At 43.5% G+C, this 12,618-nt stretch overlaps 1 protein-coding gene across 8 annotated transcripts; it reads left to right on the top strand.

Annotated features, from left to right (window-relative positions):
* The first annotated feature begins 378 nt into the window (after nt 1-378).
* LOC110513828 (POU domain, class 2, transcription factor 1) lies at nt 379-12,574 on the top strand. 8 transcript variants are annotated; one of them, XM_036982163.2, is made up of 13 exons: nt 379-637; nt 3,648-3,710; nt 3,994-4,076; nt 4,714-4,905; nt 5,016-5,142; nt 5,215-5,303; nt 5,433-5,609; nt 5,904-6,045; nt 6,193-6,347; nt 6,525-6,771; nt 7,657-7,891; nt 7,990-8,048; nt 8,276-12,574. In XM_036982163.2, the coding sequence occupies exons 1-13, from the start codon at nt 592-594 to the stop codon at nt 8,542-8,544; spliced, it is 1,884 nt and encodes a 627-aa protein (XP_036838058.1). In that variant the 5' UTR covers nt 379-591; the 3' UTR covers nt 8,545-12,574. The 8 variants fall into 8 exon arrangements, with proteins under 8 accessions (XP_036838058.1, XP_036838057.1, XP_036838061.1 ...); XM_036982162.2 differs by having other exon boundaries at nt 390-637; nt 7,990-8,060; XM_036982166.2 differs by having other exon boundaries at nt 531-637; nt 5,016-5,124.
* Nucleotides 12,575-12,618: the final 44 nt, after the last annotated feature.

Genomic DNA, 12,618 nt, shown 5'->3' with positions numbered 1-12,618 from the left:
TAAGGGGAACTCAACATATTCATCTCTACTGAACTGGGTGCTTTTTATCACAATATTTTACCCCATACATACTATCTACTTGTTATATTATGGATAGAAGACTACACTTTGACACGGCAGTCAATATCCTATTGAGCGTATGTCTAGCCCTACAAGTATGGGCATGTACTGTATGCACTCGCACAGTTCAAGCCAGAAGACATACACGCGCGCAAATAACATAGTCAATGCTACTATTCCACTTTGCGAAAGAAAAACATGTCATTACTACTCTCTGCCATGGTTTATTTGTAGTGGTGTTATTGTCTCAATTGATGCCAGGTGAGTGTTAGGCTAGTGACTAGATGAACATGCTAGACGGGCAAAAGTTTTTTTTAAAGTATATGCAGAACTGAGCTAGAACAGACGATATCTGTTCTAAAACTAATTGTAGGATTATCTGGTTAGTCGGGTCTAAGTGTTTAAAATCGTGTTTGAGGTTTTTGAAGCGCTGTAGGCCTACTTCCGTCGGTTCTAGCGTGGTCAAATAGTGACGACCTGGGTGGGAGGGCTTCTATAGTTGACTGAATGCATTTGTTTTAAATATTCAATATGGCTGACGGAGGAGTAATGAGCCAATATGAAAGTTCAGGACCAGGTAATCATTACTACATTTTACATATTCATTTGCAGATTATATTTTATTAGGTCTGACTCCGTGACAAATAAACGAAAAGACCAGCACCATATGGTTGCTCTAGTTTACAATCTTACCCGGCGCGTGTAGGAGGAAAAAAGCTGACCAGGATTGTTGTTGTCGTTCGAGGAGAAGACATTCCCTCCTTTGTGTGGTGCGCGTTCCATATTCATAGCCAAAAGTCACAGCGATTTAACATATTTTATCTGTAATCGGCAACGCTGTTGAGTTGTTTGCTCTAGCTATTTAACTCCTTTAATAAAAATTGTAATGGAACATAGCTACAGAAAAAAAGGCAATAGTTAACGAGCTAGCTTCGCTTGCATGGACACTAGCTAGCAAATAGCACGAAGTAACACTAGCTAACTAGCAGCTAGCTACATTTTGCATATTCATTTATCTCAGAAGTATGTTTAGAATTAATTTGAAAGAATCTAGCGAGGATTTGATACAACAATTGCAGTAAATCTAATAATAGTAAATCTATTATTTGCAATGCAGTGGGGGGGTTACCGCTAGGAGGAGATCACTTATTTTCATTACTAGCTGGCTACAGTAACTTGACTGTAGCAATGAACACAGTCAACGTTATGGGTACTGTATCAATGAGATCGCACCGACGAAAACCAAAAAAATCCATGGAAACGTTGACATCTTTATTGCGTAGTTCTCCTAACTTCTCTTCGACATTTGAATGAAAACTGTTTGATAAAATGTTAAACAGCTTGGAGTGGAGTTTGCCACCACGTTTGTAACTCTGGTTACAGGCAAGTAAGTACCTGTTCCAGGCCAAGGTCACAGACTAGCTATCAGGTTGAATACTTTTTGTGCAAAGAGGGCTACTGTTCCCAACTGGTTTGTTCTGTTTGCTAGTGAAAGCAGACTGAAATTGAAATGGCCAAGTTTGTCATTGTTTGTGTCTTCCCCGCTAGGCATGCCAGTGGAATAACTTTTATAGTTGTACTAGCTCAGCCTATGTTTTCTGAAGAGTAAATGTGACACAGTTGGGTAAAGAGACCCCTCCTTAGCCACCCCACGGTGTACTAGTAGTACTAGAGGTTGATGGAAGAACAAGGTCTTCTGTGGATCTCATGTAACTACTCCTCACATAGGCTATCCATCAGTTAGTCTCTTTGAAAACAATCACATTTTTGACTTAGCCTATTCCTTTCACATTTTTCCTTTTACTACCGTCTAGTCCTGTAGTTGTCTACCTGAAGGTAAACGACTTCTGATAGAATGTTACGGTGTCGTAAAGCCCTGCGTCAAGGCCTCCAATGGTCAGGAGGAATCTTATGCAGTATTTTTCAGCTCCAATTTGACAGAATATGATCGATGTTTTGCATATTTTGGATGTCTGTTATTTGAATACGTTGAATTTTCATTTTCTCTGCCATCTCCTCTCTCTGCCCCCTCTCTCCTGTGCGCTCTCTCTCCCTTATCTACTTTGCATTATGCATTTGGGCTTTCAATAACATGAAAGCATAATTCATTGCTAATCTGAAATTCTATTAATTGAATGATTTGCATAATGCATTGTGTGCCAATTAGGTTTATGGAACTCAAGGCTCTTATCCACAACTGTCTGCTGAAGCTCAAACATTTTCAGTGTAGGCCTACAGCCATCAGTCTCGTATACAAATTCAATGTCATATGTTTTGTTTTGGAGATTTGCCATTGAAGAGAAGGCCATGATAAGGGTTTGCGTAGTCCTACACTCACTCACGCCTTCATGTCTTGGATTTGGAAACAAAGTTTACTATCAGTTTGCTTTCAAATGGCAAAGTGGGGCCTACAGCTTGGAAGTAATTTATCCCCCTCGCCCTCAAATTATAAGAGTTGCGAGGGAGAGAGTGCGCACAAGAGTGAACTTATTTGGCACATGCCACGTACTCCTTAAAAGCTATCCAATTAATATGCAAATTAGCTAATAAATATTTATAGAGATTTTTTGAATTATGCAGAAAGCTTTCGGAGCTCTGTGTGAAATGAATTGCTCTCCGCAACTTCAAAGCACACGCCTTGGCTTAATGAGAAACGGGGGGCTGAATTTGCATACGGCTCTAATCAGCTGAATACTGATTACGCTGCTTCGTTATGGGCGCTACGCTGCCAGCTGCACTCTTTGTTTCTGTTCCATTCCACAGGGAGGGAGAGAGCGAGAGAGAAAATGAGGAGAAAAAGACAGGAATACTGTTTTGCCACACTCTTGTTGATTTGTTTCAGTGAGAGAGGCGGTGTGCCGAGCAGCTAGTTGTTACAGTGAGAGAGGCGGTGTGCCGAGCAGCTAGTTGTTACAGTGAGATAGGCGGTGTGCTGAGCAGCTAGTTGTTACAGTGAGAGAGGCGGTGTGCTGAGCAGCTAGTTGTTACAGTGAGAGAGGCGGTGTGCTGAGCAGCTAGTTGTTACAGTGAGAGAGGCGGTGTGCCGAGCAGCTAGTTGTTACAGTGAGAGAGGCGGTGTGCCGAGCAGCTAGTTGTTACAGTGAGCGAGAGAGAACACTAGACGGATCTCCTCCTGTTGTGTTCTGTTTAACACACCTGGCTGTGCCAGTCTTCTGGGTTCTGATTGCTCCTGGTCAGTGGGCCCAACTGAGCGGGGTCAGTGCCAGCTGGCCTGGATGGCACGCCGGTGATGCCACAGACTGTGGACTCTGCAATAGCCGGTGAGCAGAGCAGTGTGAGAGATCTGTTCCAATATCCACACTAACATACCACATACCACTTGAATGAAGCAATGTTTTGGGTTTGGATACAGTGCTATTCAATTGGTATGCTAGTAGTATGGGTATTGGACCGCGTGTCATGACAATAGAGTATTCCAGAACACCTGTGATGGTTTGTGGAATTCTACACTTGTTGATCCTTTGAATTTGCCATTTTCTTTTGTTTTCTGAAGGCATAAATTGAATTGTCATGTGCTGTTTCCGAGCCGTCTGGTTTACAAGCTTCTATTTTCCTCTCTGTTTCAGACGCGATAATCAACCTGTCAGTGTCCAGTAAAAGCACCATGGAGAACGGGGACATGGTCAAAGGTGAGTCTCTACAGCCTTTCTTTGACTACAACTAGAGCCTTTAGTATGTCATGGAATATGTGTTTCTTGGAATGAGCTTGGCCGTCTTTATATATTATGGCCTGTTTAATTTCCATCACAGAAAATGTAGTCCTGAACTGACTTGAGGTTCGATGGTGTTGTCCTCGGTGCTGTACTGTGGTAACAGAGTAGTAACAACTTTGAGTCTGTATATTTGGTCCAATGTAAAGATGTATGTTGGAGGATTTTGACTGTGTTGTTCTGACTGACCTCCCGTCTCTAGGCGTGCTGACCAATGGCCGGGACTCTCAGAAGCAGACGGTCATGTCCCTCACCAACGCACAGTCACAGGCTCTGCTGCAACAGGTAACACACACACTCCCACGCATTACTCATATTCTTCTTCTTATTTTTTAACAAAAGCCAGAAATGCTAATTTGCATACTTTTAGTCTCTAATACTCTACAAGCCATCAGTCAGTTAGCTCCATAGCCAACGTGATGCTAACACCAAGGCAAGACAGATAAGATCCCGTCCCCATGGCTACTCAAGGGGTCCATTCATTGCGTCCAGTGTTGCCATGGTGACGCCTTTAGCCCGCTACCCTGGCGCCAGCTTGGAACTAGCCGTTAAAATGTACAGCAGCCTGCTGCCTGGCATGCCTCCTCTCGCTGAAACAAAAAACCAGCGCGCTGTCTGCTGCATGCTAATTAGCCCACTCCAACTGTCGCTTAGAAACAGGTGGGGGTGGATATGCAAATGTATGCCAATTTACATGTGCCTCATAACCAGTCTTTGATTATAATACTCCCACCTTCTCTCTGCAGTCATATCCCCATAGGTCGCACTGGCTTTTTATAATTTAAAAGTAGTAGGGTTTAAGCCACAGATTAAATCTCTGATACACACGTACATGCCCCCTTTTATCTCTCTTACTCACACACACACTCTCTCCTTCAATCTCTTCTCTTGTCTCTCTCCCTGTTTGTGTTTGTTTGTGTAGTTGACCTTGTCTCCAGCGCAGCAGCAGCTGTTTCTCCAGCAGGCTCAGGCCCAGCTCCTTGCAGCAGCCGTTCAGCAGCACTCCGCCAGCCAGGCCCAGAACAGCAGCACCACGGGGGCCGCCATCTCTGCCTCCGCAGCCACCCCCATCACCACCCAACTACCACTGTCCCAGCCTATACACATCACTCCTGTAAGAGATCTACTGTAGTGTTACACACTCACTCATACACAGTGACTCATACTTGTCTAACACAGGCTCCTCTCTCTCTCTCTCTCTCTCTCTCTCTCTCTCTCTCTCAGCTCCAGCAGCAGGGCCTGCAGCAGTTTGTGTTGGTCCAGCCAGGTCATTCCATGGCCACCCAGCTACAGCCTCAGTTCTTCATCTCCCAGACTCCACAGGGACAGCCCAGTATGTTTCAGTATCATAGTAAGCTATACACCAGCACTGAAGTAGTTTCATGTTTCAGGACCTTTCACTAAACCATCTCTCATTTGACAGATCTTTTGCAAGCCCAAAATCTTCTCACTCAACTACCTCAGAGCCAAGCCAACCTCCTACAGACTCCAACTATCACAATTGCCCCACAGGTCAGGGGAAACACACTTTTTCACAATAGCCTAATTGTTAGTGGCTGTGGGTTGTTTCAGGACAGGAACACAGACCATGCACATCTCTCTAATCTTCCTCCCTCTATCTTTCTCTCCTATCGCACACAGCCGGCCGCTCCCACGCGGACCGTAACTGCCACCCCTGGCCAGCTCCTCATCCACAGCCAGACCCCGCCCCCTAAGGGTCTGGGCACGCCCACTCTGGAGGATGCCAATGATCTGGAGGAGCTGGAGATTTTCTCCAAGGCCTTCAAACAGAGGAGGATCAGACTGGGCTTTACACAGGTATGGCCCAGGGACTCTGGACTGGTTTCCGCTGTAATACGCTCATAATAGATTCAATTTTTTGTGTTTGTGATAAATTATTTAATCCAAAACTGATTTTCTTCCCTCCATTATTTTGCCATAGAAACAAGATATGAAAGAGTTCCAGGGATTGCATTTATATTGTACTTGAGCTTTTTTTCCTAAATACTCAGTGCTTCAAACTACGTTTTTAAGGAAGGGAACTCACCCTATATACTACCAACCTGGTTGATGTCAGTCTTACTTTCCCTGCCCCCTCTCTTCTCCCTCCAGGGTGACGTGGGGCTGGCCATGGGGAAGCTGTATGGTAATGACTTCAGCCAGACCACCATCTCCCGCTTTGAAGCACTCAACCTGAGCTTCAAGAACATGTGTAAGCTGAAACCGCTGCTGGAGAAGTGGCTCAACGACGCAGGTAGGTCCTCATAAGGGAGGTGTGTGTGTTATTTTTTTATATTTTTAAATGCTGTCATTGTGTACATTTTTATATTTGGGTAGTGTATCTGCGAGTTTTTCTCCCTCTGTGTTTTCTGACCCACTCTCCTTGTCCCCCTGGCTGCAGAGAATGTGAGCTCAGAGTCCAGCCCCAGCCTCAGTCCCCTGGGCTCTGGTCACGGGTCACCCAGCCTGGCGTCTGACCTCAATAGCCGGCGCCGCAAGAAGAGGACCAGCATCGACACCAACATCCGTGTGGCCCTGGAGAAGAGCTTCCTCCAGGTAAGACCTGGTTCTAACAAAGAGGATTGTACCTGTTCAGACGAGATTTAGATGCCTTTTAGAAGAGCTCGACCCAAATAAGGGATGTTTGACTGTAGTCGGGGTGTCTACAGACCACAGCCAGCACTAGGTGTCTACTTTCCCTCACTGAATCTGGTGCTCTTTGTCCCCTTGCAGCAAAACCAGAAGCCGTCGTCAGACGAGATCTCCCTGATAGCAGACCAGCTGAACATGGAGAAGGAGGTGATCCGGGTGTGGTTCTGTAACCGCCGGCAGAAGGAGAAGAGGATCAACCCTCCCAGCAGCTCAGCTTTCCAGAAGTCCATCTTCTCGTCCCCTACTACTGCCAGCCTGGTGAACACTGTACCCCAGACCACTGTGACTGTCACCCCCTCTCTGCCTGTCACCAGCTTCAGCCTCACAGGTACGTGTGTATTTTTCTAGTCTTGGGTGTACTCGTCTGATCTTTCCATTGATAGTTTCTGTGATGGCAAAGCCCAAAGAGGGCTTCACCGTCTAGTGGAAGTGTGTCCTCTGCATCTCTATGGGTCCATATACGTGCAGGCTATAACCACAACTGATAGCTGATGTTTGGCTTACATTATATATGGCTAATTAAGCAGCCCATATACTGTATAGTGCAGCACTTTTAGACTGACACAGGAAGGCAGCGCCACGGATGAAAGGAGAAACTAGTGATCAAAGCAGAGGTAGTAAGTAGAGCGAGCTGCTCGCCTTCCTCTCTCCCACAGTCAAACTGAGCTTTTGAGATATTTTTCATGAAAGTAATGCAAAGTAATATAAACTGTTACTTTTGTTAAATGTAATGAGTAATATTACTTTTTCAAGTAACTAACCCCAACACTGATGGGTAGTAGCAGTTCCGCATTAGTTTATCCAGACTAAGATCGTGGGAATTGCCAGGGACCTCACGATACCATATTATCACCATACTTAGGTGCCGATAGCATATGTATTGCGTTAAGTGCTGAAAACAAATTGGCTTCCTATTTAAATAGAAGATGGAGAACAAGCATTTCACAACATCTATTAAACACGTGTATGTGACAAACTAAATTTGATTTGAAGCTATGAATGAAAAATAGTGGTGGTACAGCAAACTAGCGCAAAAAATATATTATCAAAACGATACGATATGCCGTCAAAAATAATATCCAGACTAACTATTGATAGTTTTTTTCCCTCATCGCTGAAGGTGATGCAGACTTGTCTTTTGTCCTGTAGCTATTTATTTGATGTTGATAGTATATTATTTATACGGTGTAATGTTGACCATCCTGTGTTCTAGACAGGACCCTGGTGCCAGCCACCGGCAACACAGCATCCGTCATCTCCAGCACCCCTACAGTCCCCTCTATGTCCCTCACACCCTCCTCCTCCGTGACAACCATGTCACAGCCAGCCGTTACCATGACGCAGGCGGGGCAAATGCTCTACAGCAACGGCGGGGGTCTGGCTGCAATGGCGGCTGCAGCGGCGGGAATCAGCCCGGGTCTCATGCCCTCGTCGCAGTTCAACACAGGGTGAGGCTCACACAGACACAAAGTGCTGTTTCCACTCGGTATCTAAGTGAAAAAGATGTGTTGTCCATTATCACATAAGTGACTCATTGCTCCTCCAGGGGGGCCTTACTGAACCTAACTACTGCAGGTTTTGGAGGAGCACTAGCCACCATCCAAGGTGTGTTGAGTGGCAAGTACACCCTGCTACTATGCACCTTTATATACATACTTAAATATGCATTTAATGTGTCTTTTCTGGCTTGTTTAAAAGTCACTAGAGCTCTGATAGGGTTGTTTTGGTTACAAGAAGGGATGTGGAACCCTTGCTTTCTCTTGTCTTATCAGGGAGAAATGATCCCCAGTCACTATGCTAGTCTAACCTTCCCTCTTCCTCCTTCCTCACAGCTCTGGCCTCCAGCGGGTCCTTCCCCATCACCACCCTGGACGGGAATGGGAACCTGCTATTTGCCAACACCAGCATGTCTGGCTCCGCCCCCAGCATGGTGAACACGCCACTCTTCCTGAACCCCCAGAGCCTGTCCTTATTGGGTAGTAACCCTGTCAGCTTTATCCCTGCCAGTGCCCTCAGCCTGCAACTCACCGCTGGCACCAACACCATCACCACGGCAACTACACCAGTCAACACCATCGTCAGAGCCTCTAAGGCCCAATGAATGAACTCGCGGGGCGGGTCGCTCCCCATTTCTTCCTCTTCATTGGTCGTTATTTAATCTTTGTTCTTTTTGCTACCACCAAAAAGTTGTTGTTGGAAAAATATTCTTAAGATGTTTTCCTCCCTATCTCTGCCACAAGGGGGCCTAACGGTCCTTTCAAAGATTGATTGAGATTTGGCAATAGAATCTCTTTTTCCTCAGAACTGCTTCTAAAACCAAAAATGTGCGTTTGATTTTATTTTGCTGAGTATTGAATGAAACTGACTTGGTTTAACTTCTAGAGAGATCTCATGATGATCTGTGTGTTAGGTTCTCTAATTTTAAGTTTTACTTGAGGGCGTGTTGTACAGGCCTGGACCGTTGACATCAGATTTACAACTAAAGATTAGATTTCTCTGCTTTTTTTCCCATGTGACCTAAAATGTTCTTTGTGTGGTTAGTTGTGTGCTCTGATATTTGCCGTTTGTACATTTTTCAAAACTTTTATTAAAAGTTTTGTTGCTTTAACATGTTTTTCAACATAGTTCCAACTCTTTAAAAAGAATCACTAGGCCGTGAGAGAGCCTGGGTGCAGGCTTGCTATGGAAGAGATTTACTGCAGTCTCTGGGAAGAGTTACAAACAGTGGACTTCAAGAGAACTTGGAATGTCCTTTATCCAACCTTTTATCCAACCAAAAAATATTATAGAGCTAAGTCTAGTACACTATTATCATCACCCTAGCGTAATGTAGCGTAGGGATTTATCTAATGGACCTCTCCAGAGCGGGAGAGATTAATGCAATATTTTGAAGGGGACTTTCCAAAGACTAACAAAGATGTTTCTCTCTGATATTCTCCTCCCTTATGCCGAGGTCTATAGAAGACAGGCAGCATACCAAAAAGAGCGTCTGGAGAAGGTAGGGTAAGGTGTCAGTAGTATAGTGGGGTTGCATGGCCCATACTGAATCTGCCTTGGATTACATGAGTTCAAGAAGGTATTTACAAGAGTAATGATCTTGAAGTAATTCTCAGGACAGCCATTTCCCAGTGAGTCACTGCATGTACAAGTTAAAGGAGATTGTCCAGGTCTGGCCTTCTCTGAGCTTATTCTTTCTCGTAAAACCAAATATGCTGCCACTAGAGCCCCGGGTTCTGCATTCAGTACTGACTCAACATAATATATTGAAATACCTCAGCAGCAAGAAAACAATATAGTCAAGCAAAACTGAAACCATAAATTCTAAGAATGTAGATATCTTGACCTGTCTTTTTGTTGCTTTGCTGTACGTTTGAAATGGTGACGACAGCAGAGAATCATATCTTGATACACAACATGAGCTGACTCCACATGCACTGTAACTGCAGTGTCCAGTACTACTGCTATTATTATGTCATATATTCACCCAAATGGTACTTTATTCTTGTCTGATCCTACATACCAAAGCATTAGCGTTCTCATTTTGTAGCTGGTTTGATGGGTAGATCTTCTTTTCTTGGTGGTGTGTGTTTGTTCTGGGGGTTTCCTGCAAAGCCTTATGGGAAATGTAGTTGTATCTCTGCTTGAGTCTTTTTGTTGTGGGTTTGCTCTGCTATATTGAGAAGTTTTTGAAATATGTATCCGAGGGCCATTTTTACTTTACGTCTAGCGCTCGATATTCACATGCAAGTAATATATATATACATGAAATATTCCTGTTTTCTATCTGAACTAGTAGGTTCTTGTAATTGAATGTAGTGCATTATCTTTAACATCCTCTGTAGGATAGAAATGTTTAAGTGTGACTCTGGACCAAAGTAAACCACAGGGTGTGGACTGATCTGTTTCTGGCCTGTTGACTTGCAGTTTAATGATTTGATTTGACAACTTTTAAAATCCATGATTTTTTTTGTTTGACCTGGCAACAGATACACATACCAAACTGAGGATATAAACACAAAGTCCAAATGCTTGTTTCCATTATGGTCCTCTTGTAACTAAGGAAATGTACTGCGTTCTGTTTTTTACTTTTGTGTTGTGTGCTGTTTTATCAAAAACATGTAAAGCCAGAAGTTTTCACAATGTGTACTTTTCATGCCTTTATGTTTACATCACAAGGGAGAAAATGTTTTATTTTGTGGCCTTAATGGATGGGATATATGGTATCTGCAGACTACTGCTGTATGTTAATGCAGGTTAGAAAACCTGTGTAAAACTTTACTGACATCCTAACTGATGTTTCCAGTCTTGGGGGGGGGGGGGGGGGGGGGCAGGCTGTCTAGTGCTGGGTTCATCTGGGACTGTTGGACCTATTCAACACCAGGAGGCAGCATCTCAAAAGAAACCAAAGACATAACGCTCTACCACACACACACACACACACACTTAGATCAGTGGTGCTGCTGTCCTTTGTAGTCGCTTTACCTGAATGTTGTGCAGTTAGTCATCACATCTCTTACACATTGTCTTAGTTTTATTTGTACGCCAAGTAATGCAGGGGTCGGCAACATACGGCCAGAGGAAAAAAACACTCCAGGAAACTTAACGTTTACAACTTTAAATTATAATGGACCTTTTACGTTTTAAAATAACTGCCCTTTTTCTGGCACACAAATTGCTTTTGCCCGAACAAATCGGCCCCCAAAAAAGTGCGGCCCTCCGCTGAATTTTGAAATCCCGATGTGAGTCTAAATGATTGCCCACCCCTTAACATCTGCTTGTTTTGTTGCTACGTCAAGTAGAGGGCAGATATTTTCCTCCAGCTGTATTCCAAAGTAAATGTTTCATCTACACAAATACCAAAGAATACTCTGGCTGGGATTCAATCGATCGCAGGGTTATAGGCGTTGTGGCTTTTAAAGGCACTTTCTGATTGAGCTGAACATATGCAGCATTTATCGTGAATGGGACCTCTGCAAAAGCAGGGAACATTGCCTTTAAAATACGTAATACCTTTATAACCTAGGACCGGATTGAATCCCGACCTCTGACGGTCTTTCCCACTCTCTTCACGCTTCCCTTTCTACTCCCGTCCCTACAGCGGATTTATACTGTAGTAGACCGATACAGAACCAAGCACTGGCATCCAAAGCGCAATGTATATTATGGTACATTTCAGGGAAGATATCTTCAAGCAGAAAATGTGTTTTGAAAAGAGCTTAATTGTTTTTTTTCTCATTCAGTATGGATGTCAATGCAGAATGATCTTACTGTTGGTAGATGGTCAAATGTAAGGTATTTTTGTATGTTTTAGGATTCACTGCCTGTGTATTGTGATTTAATACTTTTTTTTAACAAAAAAAAGAAAACGTGTAGTCCTGCATATCTTTTTCTAACACCCACACAGTTGGGTAGGTTACTTTCTAAATGTAATCCGCTACTAGTTATCTGAAATTGTAAACAGTTAACTTAGATTACTCAGTAACAATCTGATTACTTTTAGATTACTTTCCCCTTAAGAGGCATTAGAAGTTGACAAAAATGATCCAAACACATTTGTGTCATAGTGGTCTCTGACTTGTGGTCAGACTCGCTCAGGGGAAATAAACGTAAATGCTTTTCAATGCCTAATTTAATGTAATTGATAAAACAGAAAGGTGTCAATGTAACATTTTTGTAAACCAAGAAGTACTCATCTAGTTTTTCAAAAGTATAATCTGATTACAAGATTTTTTCTGATAACATAACGGATTACAGTACACCACTCCAAATCTGGTCCCTACTTCCTCCTGTCTCGTTTAGTGAGGTAGCAGTTGTCACACTAACACTAGGTGGTGACACCCATGGTTGTGGCAATGCAAGGTGTGATGTCACTACTTGGCAGACTACATAGATGATGAACACACCCACTCAACAGTATACTAGCTTACTACTGCTATATCAACTACTATCACGCCACACTGTTGTCACGGGAACAACGTAGGGAGACCGTGGTCGTTTAGCTATGTCCCATCTTGTCGACCTGTTTGTCTGCTGTATTTGGGGGATTACGTTTTTTTTTTACTTACAAATGTATATGAAAAATCTCTTACTGTAACTTTGTTATAAACATCATTAAAAGTAGTAACATTGTTGCCATTGTGTCTCTCCTTTGCAGAAGAAAAGGACAAACCTGATA

This window comes from Oncorhynchus mykiss, chromosome 7 (genome assembly GCF_057628025.1).
Source record: "Oncorhynchus mykiss isolate SJ-2025 chromosome 7, ASM5762802v1, whole genome shotgun sequence".
NCBI lineage: Eukaryota > Metazoa > Chordata > Actinopteri > Salmoniformes > Salmonidae > Oncorhynchus > Oncorhynchus mykiss.
The sequence above is the reverse complement of the archived record's forward strand: the minus strand, read 5'-3'. Positions and strand labels throughout refer to the sequence as shown.